The sequence below is a fragment of the Pituophis catenifer genome, unplaced genomic scaffold, assembly GCF_029215685.1.
Source record: "Pituophis catenifer annectens isolate HBS135680 unplaced genomic scaffold, rPitCat1.0.hap2 SCAF_3, whole genome shotgun sequence".
In the NCBI taxonomy this organism is placed as follows: Eukaryota; Metazoa; Chordata; class Lepidosauria; order Squamata; family Colubridae; genus Pituophis; species Pituophis catenifer.
In genome coordinates, this window is record NW_027256883.1 from 147,381,121 (window position 1) to 147,406,970 (window position 25,850).

Genomic DNA, 25,850 nt, shown 5'->3' on the forward strand with positions numbered 1-25,850 from the left:
AAACAAACAAACAACACTGTTATGCGGTAGTTTAAGAATCAGCAAAATTTGATGTTGCAGCTAATGTTTAAAGGCATACATTTAGATTTTTTACTGAGGATTTTTCACTTTGAAAATAAATCTATAACTAAATATCAAAAACTTAAAATGGTTAAAATACTCATTAAACATCTCTCCTACCATAAGTGTACGCATGTGATTTTTCATCAGATACTTACAAATTTTCATCCCAGCTGCCTCTGTTCACATTCTCTGCCATCCAGTTGTAACGGTTTCCTATGTACTCCGGATCTGCAAACACTGGAAAGAGAATTCCAAGCAAATTTCAAATTGGAATGGTCGCATTCCATACAAAATGCTAACTTTCTAAAACAATAAGCATATGAATTCCTGAGTTCTTCCTATATGACATCCAACCTGAAGGAGTCTTATAATTCACTTCAGTAAGCTATAGGAAGGCCATAGATATAACATAACAATCAACAACAAAACAAAGCAAAAGTAAACAACAACAACAACAACAACAAAGCTTCTTCCAACATGTTAAAAACAAGAAAAAAGTCAAGGAAACAATTGGTCCATTGCTGGGAGAAAGTGGCAAGAAGGTGACAAGCAACAGGGAGAAAGCAGAACTACTTAACTCGTTTTTTTCATCTGTCTTTACACAAAGGGAAAATACAGTCCAACCTATCAAAAACAGCACCACAAAAAACAGATTAGGAACACAAGTTAAAATAGGGAAGAAAATGGTAAGTGAGCACCTGTCTACCCTTAGATGAGTTCAAATCACCAGGACCGGATGGATTACACCCCAAGGTTCTAAAGGAACTGGCAGATGAGATCTCAGAACCACTGAAATATATCTTTCAAAGATCCTGGATCACCGGATTTTTCCAGAGGACTGGAAAAAAGCTGATGTAGTTTCCATCTTCAAAAAAAGGAAAAAAAATAGATCCAGGAAACTACAGACCTATTAGCCTAACCTCAATACCAGGGAAGATTCTGGAAAAGATAATCAAGCAACAAATCAGCGAATATCTAGAAGCAAACAAAGTAAAAACCAAAAGCCAACATGGGTTTGTCAAAAACAAATTCTTTGCATTCTTTGACAAAGTGACAAAATTAGTGGACCAGAGGAATGTTGTCGATATAATTTACTTGGACTTCAGTAAGGCATTTGACATACTGTCATTTGACTATAACCTACTACTAGATAAAGTAGAAAAATGTGGGTTAGACAGCATCACCACCAGATGGATTCATAACTGTCTGACCAACTACACTCAACGTGTAGTCCTCAATGGAACTACATCTACATGGAAGGAAGTATGCAGTGGAGTACCCCAAGGCTCTGTTTTAGGCCCACTACCCTTCAACACCTTCATCAATGATTTGGACGAGGGGATAGATGGGGAACTCATCAAATTTGCAGATGACACCAAGCTGGCTTAAAATACAGAAGGATCTTGACAGACTTGAACATTGGGTGCTATCTAACAAAGTGATATTCAATGGTGAAAAAAGTAAGGTTCTACATTTAGGCAAGAAAAACAAAATGCACAGGTACCGTTTATGTGGTACCTTGCTCAATAGTAGTAACTGTGACAGGGATCTTGGAGTCCTAGTAGACAACCATTTAAATATGAGCCAGCAGTGTGCAGCAGCTGCCAAAAAAACAAACACAGTTCTAGGCTGCATAAACAGAGTGATAGAATCAAGACCACGTGAAGTGTTAATACCATTTTATAATGCCTTGGTAAGGCCATACTTAGAATACTGCATCCAATTTTCATTGCCACAATGTAAAAAAGATGTTGAGGCTCTAGAAAGAGTGCAGAGAAGAGCAATAAAGATGATTAGGGGACTGGAGGCTAACACATATGAAGAATGGTTGCAGGAACTGGGTATGTCTAATTTAATGAAAAGAAGGACTAGGGAGACATGATAGCAGTATTCCAATATCTCAGGGGCTGCTACAAAGAAGAGGGAGTCAAGCTATTCTCCAAAGCACCCAAGGGCAGGACAAGAAGCAATGGGTGGAAACTAATCAAGGAGAGAAGCAACTTAGAACTAAGGAGAAATTTCCTGACAGTTAGAACAATTAATCAGTGGAACAACTTGCCTCCAAAAGTTGTGAATGCTCTAACACTGGAAGTTTTTAAGAAGATGTTGGATAACCATTTGTCTGAAGTGGTGTAGGTTTTCCTGCCTGGGCGGGGGGTTGGACTAGAAGACCTCCAAGGTCCCTTCCAACTCTGTTATTCTATTCTATCTTTGTGCATAGAAATTAGTTTAATATGAGATTCAGGAATCTGTTGACTGATACTGCCAGCAAAGATAAGGCAGTTGGCCCATTAGGAAAAGGACCACTGATAACATGATCTTTCCCTGCAAATAAAGCATCCACCAATTCTTCATTATGTAAGAGACAGCAAAGAACAAGCATTGTTGCAAGTTAAAAATTGGAATGCACAGGAAACAAAATATCAGAATAATGTATTAAAAACATGGACAGAATGGTGGCAGAAAGCCAGGCGGTGAGGAGGGATCCAGTGAGGAACTAGCCTCGAATCCTTGTGCAGTGGCAAGGTAAACTGACCCCATCTAAGTTCCATGGAACCTTATCTGTCTGTTCCCAAGGGAAGGCAAGCAGTCTGAGAAGATTTCCACAATAAGAAAGTCAGCTTTTTTTCACATGTAGATCTGACTGCTTGTGCCCAACAGTCAATACATTACAACACCCTAAGTTCTTGGAAAGAATTTGATGCAAATATCAATGCCAGGTAAAGAACTGGAAGCTGTGATTTCACATTGGTGTGTACATAATAATACAAATGGTATCTAATTCCATATCCCCTTTTGCCCTAGTTTGATGGTACAATGGACATTCATTCTCACATTCACGGAACAGCTTTATGAGTATAGATACTTTACTTATATATTGGAACTACATAATATTTTTAGTCATGTTTAAGAGGCATTTCAATGTGCTTTTTTGTAGTAAACATAGACATTAAACGCACAGCAAACTTTACTAATAAATTAGAAGACATTCATTGTCTTCACAATTGTCACCTGGCCAATATTCAAGAGTATTTCATTAACTTAAATTGTTAAAAACCTTATTCTTCTACTATCCAAATTGTTTCACAATCCTATATGTACATAATCAGAATACTCTGTCATCATTCAACTTAATGTATGTGTTGCTCATTTTAATTCCCTTTGTATAAGCCTTTGGGAAAAAGCCATAGCTGAATGGTAAAACACATGCTTGGAATAAGGAAGATCTTGAATCTGACTAAGAAGGCATTTTACTTGTGCATTCAAACTGTACATATCCAGGGGCCAGGTGGGGGACTTAATGATGAGTTCAACTATGACAAATCAGATGCAGCCCAACTTCATGTTATGGCAAGTTATATTAAGCCAATTTCACTGAACTCTGTTAAGAACAGCAGCTCTCTCAAAGTATAATGCGTAGTTGCTCCATGTATCCATCGTCCATTATACCCATTATATAATAAAGTCTTTAACTCACTACTGAGAATATAGTTAATCTAAAACAATGTAATTATAAGGTTTGTGCAGAGACCACCTAGGACGCGTCAAATCTAATGATTCAATGTTCTGAAAATAGCACATTCCATTTTAATTAGGCTTGGAATAGTCCTTTCTGATTCTAGAATGTGATACAGAAAAGTCAAAATTTAAAGTCGTGAGAAGATTTTCTTTGTTATTTTTATGAGAAGCAAGTCTTCCCCTCGAAAGTGTGGTTATGGGCAGGTGCTTTCTCTTGATACTTTAAGTCGGGGTCTCCAACCTTGACAACTTTAAGACTTGTGGACTTCAAATCCCAGAATTCCTCAGCCAGCAAAGCAAAGCTGGCTGAGGAATTCTGAGAATTGAAGTCCACAAGTCTTAAAGTTGCCAAGGTTGGACACCCCTGCTTTAAGTAGTTTAGCTACTGTGATTTAGATCTAATTTTTCAGACTTTCTCTAGAATAGCAGTTAATGCCATGCTTTCTATGGCTTCTAGTAAATTTTATAGGGACTTAGGGTGTTGTACAGCAGGTCTAGGACACAGAGTCCCGTGAAGAACATGGGAAGAACTTCACAGAGAGGAGCAGCCCAACTTGGTGAGTCTTTCAACAAGAGTGAGACGTGGGGTGGGACTTTGTTGCCCTCTGAAAACCCCTGTCTGTTGTCAAGGTCCAGGAGACTGCTTCTGATTCTATCAAGTTCTCTTCACCTGGAGATAAGACCTAGCTGAGGAAGGAGTAGGAGGCTGGAGGAAGCAGACATGATTGCCCAATCATGAGCCTCTCTGCCAACCAAGGAGTGGGAATTGGTGGACAACAGCCTAAGGAACTGCCAACACCGACAAAGCAAGCCACTTGTATATAAACAGAGAGCAAATTCCCACTCCCTTCTAGCATTGAGGATGTTACCTAGCTGGGTAATGAAATGTCTGTAAGAAAACCACCAAACTCAGAGAGCATCAAGGACCCCACATTGGGACAGTAAGCAGGCGAGCAAGGAAGATTTCCCTGCTAAGCAAAGGAAGGAAGATGGAACTATGCAAGAAAGAGTGAAGAGAAAGTGACCTAGAAAATGACAAAAGGAAGGAAAATCAATATGCTCTGCATGGAAAAAAAGAGAGAGAGAAAAGCAGGGTTTAGACAGCTTTAAATGGAATGGGCTTTTATTCATCTTAGTAATAAAAACCAAATTTGGTATTGTGTTTAATGAAAATATGGCCAACTAAGTCACCAAAGTGAAATGCTGTTTCACACCACTCCTTTGCAAATAGCTGTGTTTCACGACAAGGTTTTTTAATGTAATAAATGTGTAATGGCATATCAGGAATCTTTTTCATTTTCTTATCTTTTTGACTCACTAAAGCTTTTTATATCTGCATATGAAAAGGCTTCAGTAAATCTTTAGTTTATTGAACTAGTCCTTGTGACATTCATGATTTGAATTTGAGACCTCTGGAATATGCTGCCTTCTTTTTAAAACAACACAAGTCTGCATTTGTCCATAAAGTCCCAATATATATAGCAATACTTCTATTAGTAGCAACCACAGGGTCACAATTTTAAAGGTTTCCCTGACAAAAAAGATTTCTTTCTGAAAGTCCCTATGGGTTGCGGCTTCCATACTTGGGGGGGGCAGGGTATCACCATATGAAATATCCATTTCATTTATTTACATTTTGTGCATAATCAGACTTGGTCTTTTTAATTTAAAGAAACCAAAACATTAGCTTACCTGGGTGTTTAAAATCTTCAGCAGGTCTTGATGTGGCAATTTTAAACCATGTTATAAAATATTCTTCATATGATACTCCTGTTGTCTTTCTGAAAATATACATTTGGAAGAAAGGATGATCTGTAACTAGCGTATGGAAATAGTTATGGGGCGGAGATTTTTTTCTGCAGAACATTTCACCAAGAAGAAAGAACAAAGGTTTAAAGGGTGAAACTGCTTCCAATTTCAGTATAAATGGAAGAAAATCCAACAGAGTACAATGGATGTAAAAAGTTTATACTCTCCTGTTAAAATGCCAGGTTTTTGAGATGTAAAAAAAACCCGTAAAACTTTGTTGAAGCACCTTTTGATTTTATGATACAATTCAGTCTTTTGGGGTAGGAGCCCTATCAGCATGGTTTGGGAATCTTTGCCCTCTTAAGATTAAAGAGGTGTTCTACTGGTCCTTGGGGTGCTCAGATCTACAGGTATTATTTAGTTCCTGCTGGATGTATTTTGTAAAAGAGATCTGCTACGGAGCTGCAGGACTAGGTATGTCAAATTAAATGAGCCAACTATTTGATAAAGAAATCAAAGAGAACTGGGTTTTTGCTCGTAATTGGTCCCCCCCCCCAGCCCTTCTGTGTGTATTACTGATTTCAACACACATCAATGAAACTCTGAAGAAGAAAATGTCAAGCATGCTATTGTATGAAATGACAAGATTCAGGAGCACAATCATCACATTATTCTTGCTTTGTTTGAAGTCCTTGCATTAATTTCTCTATCTTTTGTTGTTGCTGTCCTGTTCAATGTCAGCAGCAGCTCATCAAGGACTTTGTAACTTCGCCTTTCTTCGAAACTGTGAGAAATTGTTCTCTGCTATGAACCCTTCTTTGGCCACTGACAACAACACTGATTGACACATTTTTACTTTCCTAAGTAAGCCTATACCACTCTAATATACTGTATACAGGTAGACCTCTTGATCAATCAGTCATTTGCTGATCATTTAAAGTTACGATGGCGCTGAATGAAGGACTCACACCAGGTTGTCATAGATGTTGCCATTGTAGTGTCCCCATGGTCACATGATTACCATTTGCAAACTCAACTGCCAGTTTCTGACAAGCAAAGTCATTGGGGAAGCCAGCAGGAAGTTGTAAACATGACTGCAAACATAACTACAGGACACTGCAGTTGAATGGGATTCATCTAGTGATGACAACTGGAATTGCCACAACTGCTGTTGTAAATCAGCAGTCACAGGGCAATGCACTTTATGACTGGGTCACTTAGCAATGGTGTTGATGGTCCCAATTACCATTGTTAAACGAGGATTACTTATACCTAACCCTGCTGGTAAGATGGGCAACATATAAATTTAATAAACAAATTACATGATCAGTATAGGGCAGATTCTACAACAAAGACAAAATGTGTCTAGTTCTTCAAGACTGGCATCTGCATTTTATTTTTATTAGTTATTTTTCTGTAAGAAAAATATCTACAGAAATGTCCTCAATGACTGTGTCTCCATATATACTAGATTACAACTTCCTTAATCCCCACTTGTTAAGGCTAGAGGTACTTAACAAATGGTTAATGTACAGGTTATGAGTTTATGAGAATCAAATTTCAATATATCTGGAGAGCAACACTTTGGTGACAGAAGTCTAAATGGATGAATATGTTATCAGTTACAGCTTGTTTATAAGCAGGAGAATGGTTTAGCAGGTCAGCAGGAATTGACTGTGAAGACAAATTAATAGGTGGTTCTATATTTTGTGAAAACAGAACCACATCAATTATAACATTTTCATATTGTGTTGGAGCTTATAAGCTATTGGTTTTTAATACAATGACAGGAATGCCTAATTAGCGAGTTTTGAAGAGTTTTGGGACATGTATGTAACAGTATTTTATCAAAACCCTGCTGATATACTTGATAATATATTGATAATTATTGCCAACATTTCCTATGGCATACACTATACATCAATGCTATATAGAAATAATACCATTCCTGTTGTTAGATGCCAGGTTTGTTATTACATAACTCTGGAAAATTAGAATACATACTTCATTTGGATCACTGATATTTAACTGTTCTATTTCAAAAACTAACATAACATATAGCTTTGAAGAAGCATATAATATTGGGGAAAGTTAATTGAATATGATCACAGTTTCTTACCTATATTAAAAACATGTTTCCTATTATAACTACCTATTATAACTACCTATTACTTTTTCAAATGAAACTGTAGATAATAATATTGAACATGTATATTTAAAACGTTAAAGTTCTCCTTAAGATTAAACTTGTAACCTACCTTTTAGTGTTTGACTTTCTTTTAAAATAAAATAAAAACTTTAAAGAAGGGAAATGGTTCACCATAGTTAGATGTATTTATGTGTATGTAAATATGTGACTTATTCAAGTTAAATATATATTTTTGAAGGCTTCTTTGAATATCAGGAAGGCCAACTGCTAAATTACTGTTTGGGATCAGTAATATAAATCACATCTTGCCAATTCTAAAACTGGATGCTGGCCCATTTCCATGCCTAAACAGTTTGAAGTCCAAAATGTTCTTCTAGTTCATGCCCAGACTTTGTAGGCCTCATAAAATGTAATGCTTCATGTCTATTTTTCATATGATGCTAAACAGGCAAGACGAAGGAGAGACAAATTTTTCGGTGATGCCACACAGTGTTTCTCCAAGCAGAACTGCCTCTGATATCTTTCTGAAGCAATAGAAGATCTTTAATTGAGCATATTTTTTTAAGTTGTTCTGTTGATATTTGTGACTTTGTACTAACACTGCTAGAAATTTTTATCCCAGATGAAAGACTGCTTTTCAAAGCAAATATAAATTATTCAATAATTCAAATAAAAATTTATAGCATTACAACATTTATGAGTTTAACTGTATGTCATTACTTTTGCGGGGTTGGTTCTTCTGATTGTGGGTAAAACTTGACTGACGTATCCCAATCTTTGGCAATGGCTGGACAAAAGAAAAAGTTTTTAAAATGTTTGTTGTGAATATTTTACAATCCAATACTTCTATGCCATTAAAATAACAAAGATTTAATTGAACCACATTATAATTGCAACCAGAAGATTCCAATGGCATTATTACCAGTAATGAAAAAAATACTTTCAAATATGAGATGAACACTGAATTGCTACAGTTGTCACAACAGTGATGGGACTAATAACTATAAGGAGGTACAGTTACAATAATCTAAATTACACAGACTCATTATGTGGAAATAATACTTTCTTTGATTTTACTGACAGGATTATTAGCAGTTCCAATTCTCGTGAAACTCTGGATTTAATCTCACAGTTTTGGCAGCCAAGACCTTTTATTTCTGGCTCAGCTGTGGGTTTACCCAAAAGCATATATAGGACAGGTAGTTCTTGACTTATGATCATAATGGGGCTTCCCCATTATTGTTGTAATTCATGAGAGTTTTAAAGTGGGTCACCCACATAACCGACCCGATTCTATGTCCTTTTTGGTGGCAGTCATTAAATGAACATGATGGTTGTAAAGTGAACATGGCAGTTGTAAAGCAAATGCCACTATCGTAAAATGAAACCATTGTTCACTCTGGGCTGTTTTTGCCAAAAAATGGAAGTAAATGCTGCTCTTCGTCAAAGATATCATAAACGACAGTCACATGACTGCGGGATGCTGCAAACATCCATAAATGCAGGCTAGTTGCTGAGTGCTCAACATGCAGTCACAGAAGTGGGGGAGGGGAAGCGATTGGAACTTTGGAATCGGCTCATAAGTAGCCATAACTTTGAACCATTGCTAAGTGTAAGTCTTGGACTACCTACATGCATGTGTACATATGTACACATTTCTCTCTCTCTCTTCTGGCCGTCTGCCTTTACTGGACCAGAGTGGTAAATGTCAATTAGAAGTATTTCATCTTGCAGTGGATTGACTCAGAGTGATCATAATAATAATGGCAACAATAACAGATGTGTGTGCATATGTGCCTTTTGTCAATGGTGAAGCTCTGGTGTGAGCTCCAATACCCCTTTGGAAGGAACTTTTATTTCACTCCTTTGCTCTACTCCTGAGTTTCAGCCACTATAATGGCTTGAATTAGCATAGCTGAAGGAATGCCAGTTGCTGCAGCCTGCAATGTAATGGGCCAACTCGCCACAGCCAACTTGTTGTGGCCAACCCACCACAGCCAATTCGCTATGGCCAACTCGCCGTGGGACAATTCAACAATTCAATTTAATTATCTAAAATCATTTTAAACAATATTTTACTTTTTGTCACTCACATTTCATTTTGTCCCTCCTTTGGTATCCTTTCTTTAATGATTCTATTCCACAATTTCTTCGATATTAGTGTAACTTTTGTTCAATGGCAAATTGTCCCACAGAGAGTTGGCCATGAGGAATTGGTTGTGGCAAGTTGGCCATGGCAAGTTGACTGTGTTGAGTTGTCCTAGACCTGGCATCTTCTCCCTTTTGAGTTCAGCATCAGGACACCATACAATGATAAAACTGATGGTATGATTGGATGATATGGTACATTCACAGCTCTCAGTTGGGGTTTTAATACAGTAGTAATAAAGAATTTTACAGACAAGCACCTTTACCTATTATGAATTTAGATTATAATAAATTTTACTTAAAAAACATGTGTAAAATACACAAACACACCATTTGCTGCAAATGTAGACTGGGGATATGGAGGGAAATAGGGACTGGCAATTTATTTCATGCGCTGTGTTGTATATAGGTGACAAGACATTTTGTTGTTCTGAGACAGACAGCAGTCTGGATAGGGCACTGACTGAATGTGAGAGTTGGGTTGTTGTTGTTTTTTGCAGATTCCTTCTGATCTACTAGAGGGACACTACTGATTGAACTACTGTGTTTTGTGTCCCAGTCAGCAGATGCAAAGATGATTGTCAGGCTGCTTCAAACTGTTTTGGAGACATTGAGGAAGAGAACTGTGATGGGTGGCAATACCCTGAGTCATATTAGTCTGAAGGGTTTGTATAAATGGAAGACTGTATAGAAGACTGTATACTTATCCATAATAATTTAACTTGAAGGACAGTTCCATCTTTGACCTTCTAATTAGGACAGAATACATGGAAATAGCAAATACTTCCAACATTTATTGAAACACAAATAAAAATATGATGCTATCTTTGTTGTAGTACAACATTCCATTGTGCTATATTTGACCTTCTCATTATGATGATGCCAGGAGTTAAATACCTGAGAGAATCACTGATATATATAAAAATTTAAATTCCTCTCCCCAATATGAATGCTTTTGTTTTATTTCCAGCTTGCGACCTCCGCATAACCTTTGTACCCTGGCAAATATGTTTTGTGAGATGAAAGATTTGCTTAGAAAACCCATGCTCAGGTTACATTGCCAATGATACTAATTAAAATTTATGACAGTATATAAAATAGTGTTTTTTCAAGAATACTATTCAAATAGTTTCTTCTAAAACTCCCCATAGTGCAGAAAGAATTTATCTATGATTAACAACAGAAAGCACAAGTATTTATTACCTTCGAGTTGTTTGCTATTTGTGACACACTGTACAACTTTTTCTCTGTATTGGGGATAATTGTTTTTCAGCATTTGAGCTGCCTCCAGGTTCACGGCATTTTTCAGAACAGGATTAGACAACAAAACCTGCATGAAAATACATGCATGCATCAATCTACAAAGCTTTATTGATTACAAACTCAACCAGCTACAGGTAGTCCTCGACTTGCAACCACAATAGGGGGTCAAAATTTCCATTGCTAAGCAAGGCAGTTCTTTAGTGAGTTTTGCCCCACTTAATGGCCTTTTTTGCCACAGGTGTTAAGTGAATCTTGCTTCCCCCATTGACTTTCTTTGTCGGAAGCCAAAAGGGAGATTACAGAGGGTGATCGTATGACCCAGGAATAGTGCAACTGTCACAAATACATGCCTGTTGCCAAGAATCCCAATTTTGATCACGTGACCATGGAATGCTGCAACAGTTGTCAGGTGTGTGAAAACTGTTCATCATGCACTTTTTCAGTGTTGTTGTAACTTTGAATGGTCACTAAATGCATTTTTTTTAAGTCAAAGAGTACCTGAAATGAAACACTATTTACAATAAATGGCTTTTTTGGATTAGCCATGGCAGTTAGAAGACATGAATCCTGCTCTGTGTTTTCATAGAATAGAAAACTTATAGAAGATTGATACTTTTCTTTCCACTCTAACCTTGGCTGTGTGGCAGACACAAATTATGAACATATGGGGAACATGGAGAAACCAACATTTCTTCTCCTTTGGATGCATCCAGTTCAGAATGGAATACTGGACTTGCCGCAAAATTTCCTTTACTATTTTGGAAGGCGGTTAATGTAAAAAAATATTTAAAAGCTCCACACATTCATTTCTGAAGGAAAGATGGGAATATTTGTAATAATTTCTTGAGTACCAGGAGGGGAGGAAACCATCCCTTTCTTCTAGTTACTGTATGATTCAAACAGTGATAGCAGCTCAAAGAAAATTAAGGTTTTTTTTTAATGCAATGGTAGTCCTTCATTATTTCACCATGGGAAGTTGGAAACTCCCATTTTCCTAACATATACCAAAGCAGATCCTAGAAGGGTAGGAGTTAAAATTATGCAACATAATTAATTTAAAGAATTAATTTAAAGAAGGATTTTAATAATAAAAGACAATCCCCGTAGTGCTTTATATTTATTATTCAAGAAAAGAAAAGAAAAAGCTGAAACAGCTGTTCCCCTTGTTGGATGGACCTCCTTCATAGCAACAACAAATATAATCTTCAAGATAAAAAAACATGGCATTAGAGATATCTCTAAACCTCTCTCTAAAGTTACATCATAACTCTTTTTTTCCTTTAAGTTCTTTAATTAGAATTGAAAGAATTGAAAAACATTTTGTGGGCCCATGAAAGAAGAATGGTTTTTTTCAGTGGTGAAATCCAAATTTTTTTACTACTGGTTCTGTGGGTGTGGCTTGGTGGGCGTGGTGTGGCTTGGTGGGCATGGCTTGGTGGGCGTGACTTGGTGGGTGTGACAGGGGAAGGATACTGCAAAATCCCCATTCCCTCCCCACTCCTGGGGGAAAGATATAGCAAAATCTCCATTCCCACCCCACTCTGGAGCTAGCCAGAGGTGGTATTTGCCGGTTCTCCGAACTGCTCAAAATTTCTGCTACCAGTTCTCTAGAACCTGTCAGAACCTGCTGGATTTCACCCCGGGTTTTTTTCCTCCTCAGTCCTACCAATCTCACAAACTTTAACTAGAACTGAGAGGGGAACCTCAAAAACAGCTTATGAAAAGGATTACTGAAAACTATTTAAAGAAAAAAATTAACAATTTTACTGGTTTAGTGCAAATGCCTTGTGTGAGCTTATGCTGTCATGAGGTTCCTAGTGTTACAAAAATAAACTAAGATTACTTCTCCCAGAGAGAGGGATGGAAGAGAGGGGAGGAAGGAAGAAAGGGGAAATCAGAGTTGGAGAGAGGGCTAGACAGGGAGGAAGAAAGGAGGAGAAGGAGAAAGGAAGAGGAAGTGGAGAGGAGCAGGAGAGGAGGGAAAAAGAAAGTAAGAAGGAAAGAAGAGAAGGAAATGGCAGGATTGAGAAGAAAGATTGCTGTACAACAAAAAAGATAAAATGGAAGAAAGGCAACCCCGAACATATATAAATATACTAAGATAAAGAATGAATGGTTAAAAAATAAAAGAATAAATATGAATAAGCAGGAAAATTAGAATTTGAGGGTGAATGAAGATGTTGTTTATATAAGTAAGCATAGAAATATTGAGATATGATTTAAAAAAGGGGAAAAAGAAAATTGTGGCAAAAATGTATTTGAATTTGATAAATTGTATAAGGTAAGATATGGCCAATACTCTGTTCAAAAAGGATGTGGGGGAATGTGGGGGGAAAAAAAACCCAATAAAACTTGATTTAAAAAAAAATACTTCTCCCATAAACAAAAGAAAATTAAGAAAAAAATGACTGTATCAATCTTTCTTACCTGGATAGTAAGTAGAATACTAGTCATTGTGAAGTGAGGGTTCCATTTGCTAAGGTCATCTAGAAAATCCACACAAGGTCTCCCAGATTCTGGATCCACTTGGATAAAAGACAAAAACATTAATGTTTAAATTGGAGCCTTTCCTACCAATATGCTAAACTCTGCAGATTACAGTACATATACTGTAAAGAGTTATGTAAGTTTTAGTCTCTATAACACGGGTGTCAAACTCAATTGTGTCACGTAACGTATTGTGACATATTGTGTCATTTTTTGTCTTTGCGGAGCCAGGGTGGGCATGGCCTGTGTGGGACGCATCCAGCCCACGGGCCACCAGTTTGACATCTCTGTTCTGTAAAAAAAGATTTTACAGAATCTTAACATTTAGCTTACGTTAGCTTAATATTTATTCTCAGTATTTTATATTACAAAAATATTGATTCATTATTAATTTGATATAGTGCATTTACACCAAAGCAGATAAAATCAAAATTACAAAAACACTATATAAACTACTAAGCACCAGAACTGGTTTGGTGACATCATATTGTCACTGCTACCGGCTCGGCGGAACCGGGTGGAACCGGGAGGAACCCACCACTGCTAAGCACGATTATATGTACCCTGTTTCTCCCAAAATAAGACATCCCCTGATAATAAGCCCAATCAGGTTTTTGAGCACATGGCAATAAGGCCAGGTGCTTATTTCAGATTCAAAAAAATATAAGACAGGGTCTTATTTTGAGGGAAACACGGTAGCTGTTATATTACTCTGGAAAACAACCCTTACGTGAAGCAGGCAAGTTGCTTTTGATCTGTTACCATATGAAGGACACTGTCCTTAATAACACCCTTACCATTGGGATGGAAAGGAATAGTGGTGAATGTGATGGTTGGAGGCATGGCATTGTAGTCTTCAGAATATTTCAGTGACAGCTGAAGTTCAGCACCTAGTTTAATATATATAAATATATATGTATTATATTATATGCTTTGACTTAATTTTACATGACTGTCAGGTGAATCTCAAAAGCTTCTGGAAACAAACCATTTGGACTTCTAGAAAAAGTGATCTTTAGCATATCTTGTAAGGGGGAAAGAACATCAAAAAATACGATGTGTAAGTGAAAAGTAAGAGTTGGGCACCTACACTTGGCTCTGATTTCACCACTTGCTTCATCTGTCTACTAAATGACACACTCTCATTACAACAGGGTTTGTCAACCTCAACAACTTAAAGAACTGTGGACTTCAACTCCCAGAATTCTACCTTAGAATTGCTGAGGTAAAGAAACACTGCATTTGAGAATGTTGGTTCTTGAAATTAAAATTGTCAGTCCTTAATTATAGAAAGATTTATACAACCTAAAATAATGTGGATTTGTTGGAAGTGAATAGACTTTTCTTTAACAGTAAAGAGCATAGATTGAAGTCTTACATAAATTTCATCCTATTTATATCTCTTGTGATGCAAACAGAGGATGCATACATTTCAGCACCCACAATGCATTAAAACAACAAGGCTGCCTTCTTATGTTTTTATTTTTAGCTATGCTACTTCCACCTTCAATATTTGATAGTTCAGTTTTCTTCAGTGGTGGGATTCAGCCAGTTCACACCACTTTGGGAGAACCAGTTGTTAACTTTCTGAGCAGTTTGGCAAACTGGTTGTTGGAAGAAATCATTGGGGCAGAGAACCAGTTGTTAAATTACTTGAATCCGACCACTGGTTTTCTTATTATTTAAGTACTCTATTCTAATTTCAATTAGTGCTTTTTGCACAGGATTTGCATTTTTGATTTTGGCCGCAATTTATTTCCTGAACAATTTTGAGTTCTCAAAAGCTTTTTCAGAATGTTTCGCAGTTCCTAAGTGCCTGACCTTGATTTTTTCAATCAATATATTTTATAGAGCATTTACCAAAAAGCTCTACAAATGATAAATAATAATAAATCATCCATGTTGTTTAGGGAGTGCAATACCACTGTACATTATAACATTTCTAGGAAAGAGTAGCACCTTCCCATAAGGTATCCTTCAGCCCTTCAATTTCAGCTATCCATTCCCTCCAATTGTCTTCCACAGACATAACAGAAATGCCCTAAAGAAAGAAGAGATAACAAATGGTTTTGGCTTCAGTGATATAAAGTAAAAACCACTCATAACAACTCTGTAGACACTAACAATAATACAATTGTGGTTTGCAAATGCCTTTGTCTCATATAACTTTCTAACTTTCCTGCCTACCCTCCAGCCTTGAGATTTCCTTAAGGTTTGCCATGGGATCTGCTTGCAATTTTTCTAAGTAGCCTTTTGTTTCACAAGATCGCCCATCATCCATTTCCTAATCAGATCTATTCCTACCCAGTATTCAACCCCAGAACAATTTTATCAGAAGGTTGCACTTCTTGTTGATTGACTAATTCATGCTTAATGGATATCTCTTCTCTGCCTCTTTCTGGTCCCAGATAAATGATTGTGTATTGATTTATATAGATTGATGCTGATGCTAATGATATGTAATACAAAATAAACAAAGAAATTACTTTCAAACAGAATTAAACTGAAATAGAACAACATATAAAAATTCCAAAGGTGTTATCTTAACTAGCTACAAAACCCCCCTGGAACAGCACTAATTTAACCTACTTTTGGAAAGCTAATAAAGCTGGGCAGCATGCCAAAAATAACCTGTTTTGGAAGGGTTGATCAGAATACTGGACTCATGCAGAAATATCTTCTTGTGGTCTCAGCTCTCTTAAGATCAATGGTAGCGGGAGTCGAAAAGAATTTCCCCCAGAATGTTAATACAGGATGAATTGATTCTAGCTGAAAAAGATAGTCCTGAAAGTATCTTCAAGACATATAGGGCTTTTTAGGTCAAGAGCCAAACTTTAAATTGCATCTGAAAACCTACTGCTGATCACTATTTGCCTCCAATACAGAGGAGGTATGCTTAGGAAGTCTGGAACATGTTAATATGCAGGCCACTGCATTTCATATTGGCTATTCCATTAAAAATTAATTTCAAATGAACAACAGTTTCTCCTTACAACCAAACTACAAGAACACTGATTTTTTAAAACTTTTGTTTAGAAGAACAAGTGAAGAGGCTGTCAGAGGAGGGAGGGAGGGAGAGGGAGGGAGGGAGGAAAGAAGGAAGGAAGGAAAGAAGGAAGGAAGAAAAGAAGGAAGATTGTATCAGAGAATGGCATATTAGTCATGTCTGGCTCTGCTCTCACCAACTGCTAGCTTGTAACCACTGAGTAACTGCCAACTAACTACTCCTGGGGGAAAGAGGCCTTTAAAAAGGAAAACCAAAAAATGCTCACCAGTTTTGAAGACTGATAGAACAGTAGAGAGCAGATCCTGAAGCTCTGTAATATATTTGATTATGATTCTAATACATTGTTGATGGTCTTGACTCTTATAAGCAAAATGGGAGGTGTTAAAATGATGCTTTCTATAGGGCCTTTGGGGGAGGACAACCCTATTTCTATGAGGATTTGTTATGGATAAAAGTTGTTTTAATTGCCTGTTTTCTGTTTGTAAGATTGTAAGCCATCTCAGATGCAAGGAACAGGCAGCAGACCGATGCCCGTGCTAGATAATAAGGAATAAATTATACTCACAAATATATTTGCTTGCTTGAACTCCACAAACTCTCTTTCCAATAGTAAGAAAGCTCTTGAATGCAACATTATTCTCAGGAGCCTCTATTCTTCTCTTGTAGTTTCATCCAGAAGACAATTTTGCATTCAATTTGAGCCAGCAGAATGAATAGGTAATTGGGGGGGAAAGTGGCAGGGGAAAAAAAAAAAAACCTAGAAGATTTTTGAGCCTAATAGCGAACACCTTGCCAACAGGCCTGAGGCTCACCCAAAATAAAATCCTCTATACTTCTATTAGATGATTATATTTGAAGGAGTAGGCAAAAAATATCTTCATTCCTTGCTTTTCATAGCTGAACTGCTACAAGTATAGCCTTTGTAGGAAGCATGCAGAAGCAGAGAATGAAGCAGGCCAGGCTTTGTGTACAGAGAAGGTAACCAAGCAACCAGTTTTTCTTTCCTCAAGGGAGACAGTTCCCTGTCTTAACTTTCTTCTCCTTTCAACCAATCGTCATCAGTTTTGCTTTCGTCCTTATGTTGAACACCAATCATGTCAGCCCTTCCATTCAAACATTGAAACTGAAACCCAGGAAGTACTCAGAGATGCCAGTCGAAGCCAGGGTGGGCTTACTTTTCTGTCAATGAGTGCATCTCATCTGAATAGCACTTGGGCATGAGATAATTATAGGAGAAAAATTCTCACATTGCTTTCCCGGTGAAGGATGCAAATCTGGTCGGTGGAAGAAGTTTACAGAAGAGGCTGCTGACCACCATGAGAAGAACATTGGCTAAAGAGAAGCAAGATATAATCTTGAGATGGCCGTACTACTTATTGAAGGGAAAAAAATAACCATTTCATGTTTTAATCACTATATAAGATATATATATGAATTTCCCCCCCAGATTTGGAGGACTCTGCTTTCTGGGCTCTTCTTGGAAAGATTCTAGAGTCTAGACAATAAGCTTGTATTTCCAGCTTATCCTTAGAAGCTCAGCTAAGCATGTCACTCCTCCAGCTCTGGAATAGTTGCTACCCCCCTGATTTTATGTTTGGCATCTGTAGCTTCCTGGGATTTAGAATTATAACTTTATACTTTATACATATAAGTACTCTTCACTTACCAACAGTAATTGGGACTAGGACCTCTGTCACTAAGCAACACAGTCGTAAGGGGTAATGTCATGCTGCTGCTTGTGAAAATATGGCACTTCCAGTTGCTGTCATTAAGTGAATCACTAGGTTGTTAAGCAAAGACCTCACATAGTTGCCATTTGTGACTTCCTGCTGGCTTCCTCATTTACTTTTGCCTTGTCAGAAGCTGGCAGTGAAGGTCACAAATGGCAATCATGCGACCGCAGAATGTTGCAATCTCGTAACTGTGAACCAATCAACATGCCCGATTTGCAATCACATAGTCATAGAGTCTGTGACTTTGCTCCACACCATCCAATGATGTAGAAAGGCTTGATTCCTACTGTTAGCACTATATCATTGAAAGTGTCTCTTATAGCAAAACACATTTGGTGTCTCCTTCCAGTGATGAGCCCTCAGGGCAAAAATAAACTACTCTGCATCCAACTGGCCTCTTTCCTTCCATGCTTGGAATATAAAATGTATTATATTCGTCTAGCTTAGAGATCTTTGCTGCTTCACATAGAAGAAGCCAGTTCCTTCAGATCAGGGGTGAAATGCTCCCGGTTTGGACCTGATCGCCCAATCTGGTAGCAATGGTGGTGGGTGGTTCGGAGAACCGGTAGCAAAAATCACTGCTCCCCCCATGCCCAGCTGAGCTGCGCAATCATCAGAGGCTTTTTTTTTTAATTTTTAAAAGCATTTTTTCTACAACCTCTTCGGCTGAAAAAATGCTTTTAAAAGTAAAAAAAAAAGCCTCTGATAATCACGCGGCTCAGCTGGGATCGTCAGAGGCTTTTAAAAGCATTTTTTCTACAACCTCTTCGGCCAAAGAGGTTGTAGAAAAAATGGTTTTAAAAGTTAAAAAAAAAAAGTTGGCCACGCCCACCCAGTCACATTACCCCCCACGCCCACCCAGTCACATTACCCCCCAAGTCACGCCCACAGAACTGGTAGTAACAAATTTTACATTTCACCACTACTTCAGTTGCATATAATGTTTGGTCTCACCTATCATTAACATTCTACTACAGAGAATACATGTATTTGAAGAAATGTGCTTATTAAAATCAAATCAGATCATACACCCTTCTTTAGGGAATTTAATTTGTTAAAAAGCTGTTCTGCTACCATGTATCATTTTGAAACAATAGCAGAGCAATCAGTGATCATAGAGCTGGGTGCCGTTTTGTTTGCTTGTTTGTTTTTATTTCTCTGGCCAAACATCTCAACAAGTGACTCTGGTCAGTGAACCTCTTAAGATATAAGGACAATTAAACACTATTAGAACTATTAAAACAGTACAACATAAATATATATGGCACCAAGTAAATCTGATAATATATATTATTAAACCCCACCAAAGAGCCCTCTGTGGGCTATAGTAATACATATTATCAGGTTTAGTTGATGCCATATATATTTATGTTGTACTGTTGTACTGACAACAGTACTGGCAACCAATGCAGCTCATGAAGCAGTGGTGTTACATGTATCAAATACACAACATCCTTTACAACTCATGCAGCCACATTCTGCACCAGTTGAAGCTTCCAAACGCTTTTCCAGGGTAGATGCATGTAGAGCACTTTTCAATAGTTCAGATGAGAAGTCACGAGGGCAAGTGACTGTGAGCCAAGTCCCTCAATCAAGGAAACGGCACATCACTCTCAGGTGTGCAAGGATTCTCCAGGCCATGGCTGCCACCTGCTCTTCTAGTAGGACCAGTTCATACAGAGGCTTCCAGATTGTGTCCATCTGGGACAACGCCATCCCATTCAGGACTAGTGGTGGAAAACCCTTATCATCAGACAGCCCAAATACCCAAGTAAACCATTCTGTCTTTCTTGGGTTGAGTTGAACCCATTGCATCCGAACTAGACCTTACAAGCTTCAGTCACTGAGACAGGATATCCACAGCATCGCTCAGGCAGCTGGAGGCTGCTATATAAAGCTGGGTATCATCAGCATCTTGATGATACCTCACCCAGTGGCTTCATATTGATGTTAAATAGGAGCGGAGAGAGGATTGAGTCCTAACCTATATTAGTTTCACCCATGGATGAAACTTACCCCTCTTTAGATACTATACTGATTCCTATTAAGCCACCCAGTCATCCCTGGACAAGAAGAGTGGCACATAAATTGAATAAATATTGTCAACAATGCATTTGTTTTTTAGTAGTTTTGATGAAAGTTGATTATGTGTTATGTATCATGTAATATGTATTATATCATAGATCATACTCTCTCAGAAAAATGCAGCTATAAAACTTTGGAATTTTCTACTCTAGTTTAGCAACTGATTTTGAAGATGCAAGATAGGAAGAATACAATTAGTCCTTGCCAAACGAGAACAATTGGGAACAGCAACTCTATCACTAAATGATCTAGTAAGTTAAGTGAGACAACAGAGGAGTGTGATGGGTTCATGATCTCACTTCCGCTGCAGTCTTTAAGTGAATCACTCGCAGTCAATAAGCAAAGTATTATTTGACCGCAACTTTAGATTTTACTGCCCACTTCTCCACTGCTTGTTGGAAGCTGGCTGTGAAACATGCTAATGGTGATCATGTTAATGGTGATCGCTATGCGATGCTGCAACAATTCTCAAGTTGCAAAGTACCTAAGCCTTGTTCATTTGACTATGGGGACACTGTGATAGTTATAGGTGTGAGCAGTGGTGGGTTTCAAATTTTTTTACTACCGGTTCTGTGGGTGTGGCTTGGTAGGCGGGGCATGGCTTGGTGCGCGTGGCAGGGGAAGGATACTGTAAAATCTCCATTCCATCCCCAATCCAGGGGAAGGTTACTGCAAAATCCCCATTTCCTCCCGATCAGCTGGGACTTGGGAGGTAGAGAATAGATGTGGGCGGGGCCAGTCAGAATTTTTACTACCGGTTCTCCGAACTACTCAAAATTTCCACTACCAGTTCTCCAGAACTGGTCAGAACCTGCTGAAACCCACCTCTGGGTGTGAGGACTAATTGTACAGTTAGTGTTTTAGTGCCATCTTAACTTTGAATGGTCGCTAAAAAGAACAGTTATTAAGTGAGGTCTACTTGTATTGACTCTTCTGAACTTTGGTGTTGGAGAAGACTTCCTGAGAAATCCTGGACAGTCAAGAAAGGAAACAAATGGATCATTGAATAAATTAACCTATAGTTTTCATTCAAGGTGCAAATGACCAGGCTGAAATTATCCTACTTCAGACTCATTAGGTGAAAATCTCTCTTTCAGGAAACGCCTCTAGTGGTGGGACAAGTAGAAGAGACCAGGATGATCAGCAGCAAGGTAGATAGGCTGAGTTACGTGACAATGAGTGCACAGTGGGGAAAATTTGAAGAACAAGTTAATGACAGATGATCATTGAGAAAGACTGTGTGGTTGCTAAGAGTAGCAACAACTTGATGACACGTTACTACTCTAATCGTAGCATAGCAGTGAGGCTTCTGGTAATCTGAAAAACCATTCGCAAGACAGACATCTTCCGTGACTGGATGTGGTTTATATCAGCAAGAGCTCCATGAGCATTGCCCATATCATTGTACCATCCTGACATAGCAATGTTTTATATATGCAACACTGGAAAATAATTGGCTGATTTCCTGTAGATGAAACATGATAAGAGATATATATGCTAATTAATGTTTCACTAGGTCTTGGGTAATACATACACACAATAATGGACTATGTTTGTTTGCTTCCTGGGTACATAGTACATGCACATATACGGTACATACAAACACAAAATAATTTGCAGTTACTTCCCTGCTGAACTTCATGGATGACTATTCAAGCCCAATTTTATTTGGGTGCAGCAATCACATTCTGTGCTGAGCTATGATGCATTTAACCTTGGTTTGACTAAGCTAAAATAGCTTGGGCCATACAAGCTGCAATCATAAATCATGGTTTATGAAACATGACAGAGTTCACATTTCCTCTAAGTCAGTGTAATTTCCACACTAGATCAGAATGTAAAACCTCATAATCATTTATTGCATCTTAGAGTTTGCTTTTCATAATGATTTTCAATGTTCATACTGCATATACTGTATAGGATTCCAAGTAAGAGATTTCCTCATTCATCTACTAAATAAATTGCACAAATTTGCTTGAAAGAATTTGTTGAAGTATTTCTTCCTTTTGATCCAAATAAAACCATTGGAAGCAAATGAGTGCCATAAGCGTTACCATCTTTCTAAGAGCAAACAATTTGTAAGAAAAGTGTATTCAAATTTAATTAAGAATATAGTAGAAATAATTCAAACCATATAGGTGTCAGCAACATAAGAGTAAAGATACTATTGTTACTAAATATCTCATAGTTAATGAGGTGATTATAATCCAAAATATGTGGGGAAAGTGTTATTAAAATTGTTCAGTTCTAAAACAATGTTTTCCTTTAATAACAGTGGATTAGATATGATTTTTGTTCTAGGAGTTAATAGTTTTAATAATTATATATTGGATTTTTTTTTAAAAGGAAACACTATTATTATTTTACAATTTGAAGGTTTGTGGTTTCTTTCTCTGTTAATTTTTGTGATGTAGAAACCATGTCTTTTCCATCTGGTTTTTGCAAAATACTGATTTTCCTGGCAAAAGTATTTTTTCCACATTACCCAATTTACTTTGAGAGGTTTCCCTTTGTTTATTTTCTCCCCTAGGAATAACTGCTGCTGTTTTAGAGTTTATTAACAACCTGAATTTTGTGTTATAAAGCCAAAAAAACGGATGTCTGCCATTGACAAAGTTTTCATTAATGAAAGACAACTGGCTGATTTGTTCATCATTTCTCCTGTATCAAATCTCTTATAGAATATTTAAGTGCAGTTTTCCAAACTTTCATGCCAGGACTATTTCAGCGAGATAATGCAAAAACATTAATGAATAAGCTTTTTATTTGTTAGAAAACTCAAAAATAACCATGAGACCATCTGGGTTTTCCAGAGGTGAGAATGTATTCTTTTCCTTTTTTTCAAGCTTATGGCCACTGTTTTTCACAAACTCCTGTACCTATATTAATTACCACAAACATTTTAGATCTACTGGCAAGAAAAGGGGACAAATAACTTATTCTAAGTAGCACCTATATCAAAGCTTCTGTTCTATATCTTCTTGTCTTCCACAGGATAGATGGTTATAAACAGCAAAATCTTTTTTGTTGTATGCATATTTGCCAAAAGATTAGAAACAGATTTATTGCGAAACCTTTGAGAACTGGGTAGTAAAAATTTTCATTCACAGGTTTTTTTAATATTGCAGCTTTTGTATCCATTGTTTTCTAGCATTATTTTTTAACATGTAGTATTTTGATATCTAAATGATATGCTTATTAAGAAAACACTTTTTTTGAATTAAGAGTAATCAATGGACAATTGTCTTATGTGATATTTAAAGGAGGCAGGTGGTGAGAAAGATGTAGTTTCTATAAATGAGTGATTATTATATTATGTTCCCCAAGACATTCTATTTTTATCTTAGCCATGTTTTCAAAACCAGTGGTTTAAAATAATCAGTGTTTAATATTACTCTAGTGTCCAAGATACAAAAATGCAATTAATGTCTGTATAAAATAGCCATGTCTTATTACACATTCATGCTTTAGTGCAATAAACTTAATGAAAACAATCTATAAAGTAATACAGTAAATAAACGCATGCAGTGAAAATAACCAAATAAAATCAAAATGGTTCCTCAAGTCACTCTATATTTCAAGACATCTTCATTAATGAAAAAAAAGAGAAATAAACCAAAAAAATGAAAAGCAAGATGTATTTTCAATTCTGCTATACAAAAACATTTTTGTGCAAAAAGAAGAAAATTACGTCAAGTGTCTGAAAGATGGTGTACATCATCCATTCAAAATCTGTTCAAATTTTAAAAACTTCCGAGAAGCTGTAATTTATATAATTTTACAGTGGTTTCAAATTATTCTGATAGTTTATATCTGCATAAATTTCAATAACACAAAGGCCATATTTTCTAGTAAAAAATAATTCTAATTCACATTATTTGAAATGACATACAAAAATTATAGGCAATTTCTATAAAATTATTGTGTACATCTAATGGAATGTAGAATTTCAGGGATAACACTAGAAAAGCTACTGATTTAATTGAAATAATAAATATTACTGGGAAAACTGATTGTCTGTTTATTATAAAATAAGAATTGAAATATTTAATTAAAGGGTTGCATAGCAACAAAAGGATACAAAATTCTATTGCAACTACAGATATAAAATTAAGAAATATATTTTTCATTCATTTAATGTATGTAGTTTCATGAAGGTTTTTCTTTTTAAATGTCTTCTTTGCTTTACTCTGCTATGAACACATTTCTTAATACAAAATTATTCATTTTGAGTTTTATAAATGGTTGTAGATTTATCATTAGAGACTGTTTTTTGAAAATAATTTATCTAACAAGGGCAAACGGGATGACTAGATTCACAGATCATACGTCCAAAATTCACAAACCAGTGACTTCAAATTGCTGGGAAAAATCCCTAAAAACATGTTATGCTTAGCATGGGCTAAGCATAATTGAATACATGTTTGATATTGCATACCGTTTTAATTTCTAATATGGATGCCTAGAAGAAAAAACACAAATCAGATGAATGTGCCATAAGTATCAAAGCATGGGATAAAAATGATACTTGTCATTGGCCTGATTTAGCTATCGTACTAAATCATTATTTCAGCTATCGTACTAAATAATTATTTAAATCATTATACAGAATACAGGTTGTCCTTGGGTTACAATAGCAATGGGGACTAAAATTGCCAATATTAAGTGAAGTGGTCATAAAGCATGATGTCATGTGACTGCATGACTTAGTGACAGTCCCAGTTGTCATTGTTAAATGAGAATCATGGGGCCACTAAGTGAGAGCCTCACATGACTGCAACTTCTGACTTCCTGCTGACTTCCCCACTGACTTTGCTTGTGGGGAAGCTGGCAGGGAATATTGGAAATTGCTATCATGTGATTGGAGGGGTGCTGCAATGGCCAGAATTCTGAAGACACATTGTAAGTCCCCTTTGTTCAGTGCTGTCACATGTTTAAATGGCTATTGAATGAATGATTGTAACTTGAGGGCTATTTATAAGCCAATGTAAACCACATTATGGTTTAGTATGTGAAGCTAGTCACTGGCAGCCTTGAAACACTGTTGGTTTAATTTGTTAAACAAGCTACAGTGATCTAAATCCACATAATGCTAAGCCATGGCATTTAGAAACCTCAATCTCTAAGCCAAAAATCACAAAACCATTGTGGTTTATCACAATATGAACTCTGCCAATGGCTTAATTCAGACAACACACAAAGTAAGTACTGTATTTTTCGGAGTATAAGATGCACTGGAGTATAAGACGCAGCTTAGTTTTTGGGGAGGAAAATAGGGGGGAAAAAAATCTGCCTATCAGATATTCATCTGGCTAGTGTCCTTAGTCTGGTCAGCTTCAGCACATTAGTTTGCTGGTTTTTTTATCCTCTGCTTGGGGAATAAAAAAACAGCTCCTAAGGCACAGCAATGAGAAAAGCAGGCAAAGGGTGGGGGAAATTGCTTCACTCGGCTAGCACCTAGTTAGGGCTGAAAAAAAGCTTCTAAAGAACAGCTGAGAGTCGGAACAAAGCATGGAGATTGCTTCACTTGCTAGCACCTTGTTAAAGCACAGCGGAGAGTCGAGGGAGCAGGCAAAGCTGGGAAGATCGCTAGCTAGTGTCTCGTTAGTGCCTCGTTAGGGCTGAAAAAAAGCTTCGAAAAAGCTAC

The 25,850-nt window shown here is 37.0% G+C and overlaps 1 protein-coding gene across 1 annotated transcript in view; it reads right to left on the reverse strand.

Moving 5' to 3' along the window:
- Positions 1-17,019, reverse strand: part of UBE2U (ubiquitin conjugating enzyme E2 U) — a 37,173-nt gene extending 20,154 nt beyond the window's left edge. The window contains exons 1-8 of the mRNA XM_070939491.1: positions 16,951-17,019; positions 15,338-15,419; positions 14,176-14,268; positions 13,319-13,416; positions 10,832-10,958; positions 8,201-8,267; positions 5,275-5,363; positions 219-300 (exon numbers count right to left, since the gene is read on the reverse strand). Coding sequence (XP_070795592.1) covers positions 219-300; positions 5,275-5,363; positions 8,201-8,267; positions 10,832-10,958; positions 13,319-13,416; positions 14,176-14,268; positions 15,338-15,419; positions 16,951-17,019 — 707 coding nt within the window. The remainder of the gene's footprint in view (positions 1-218; positions 301-5,274; positions 5,364-8,200; positions 8,268-10,831; positions 10,959-13,318; positions 13,417-14,175; positions 14,269-15,337; positions 15,420-16,950) is intronic.
- Between the last annotated feature and the right edge of the window lie 8,831 nt (positions 17,020-25,850).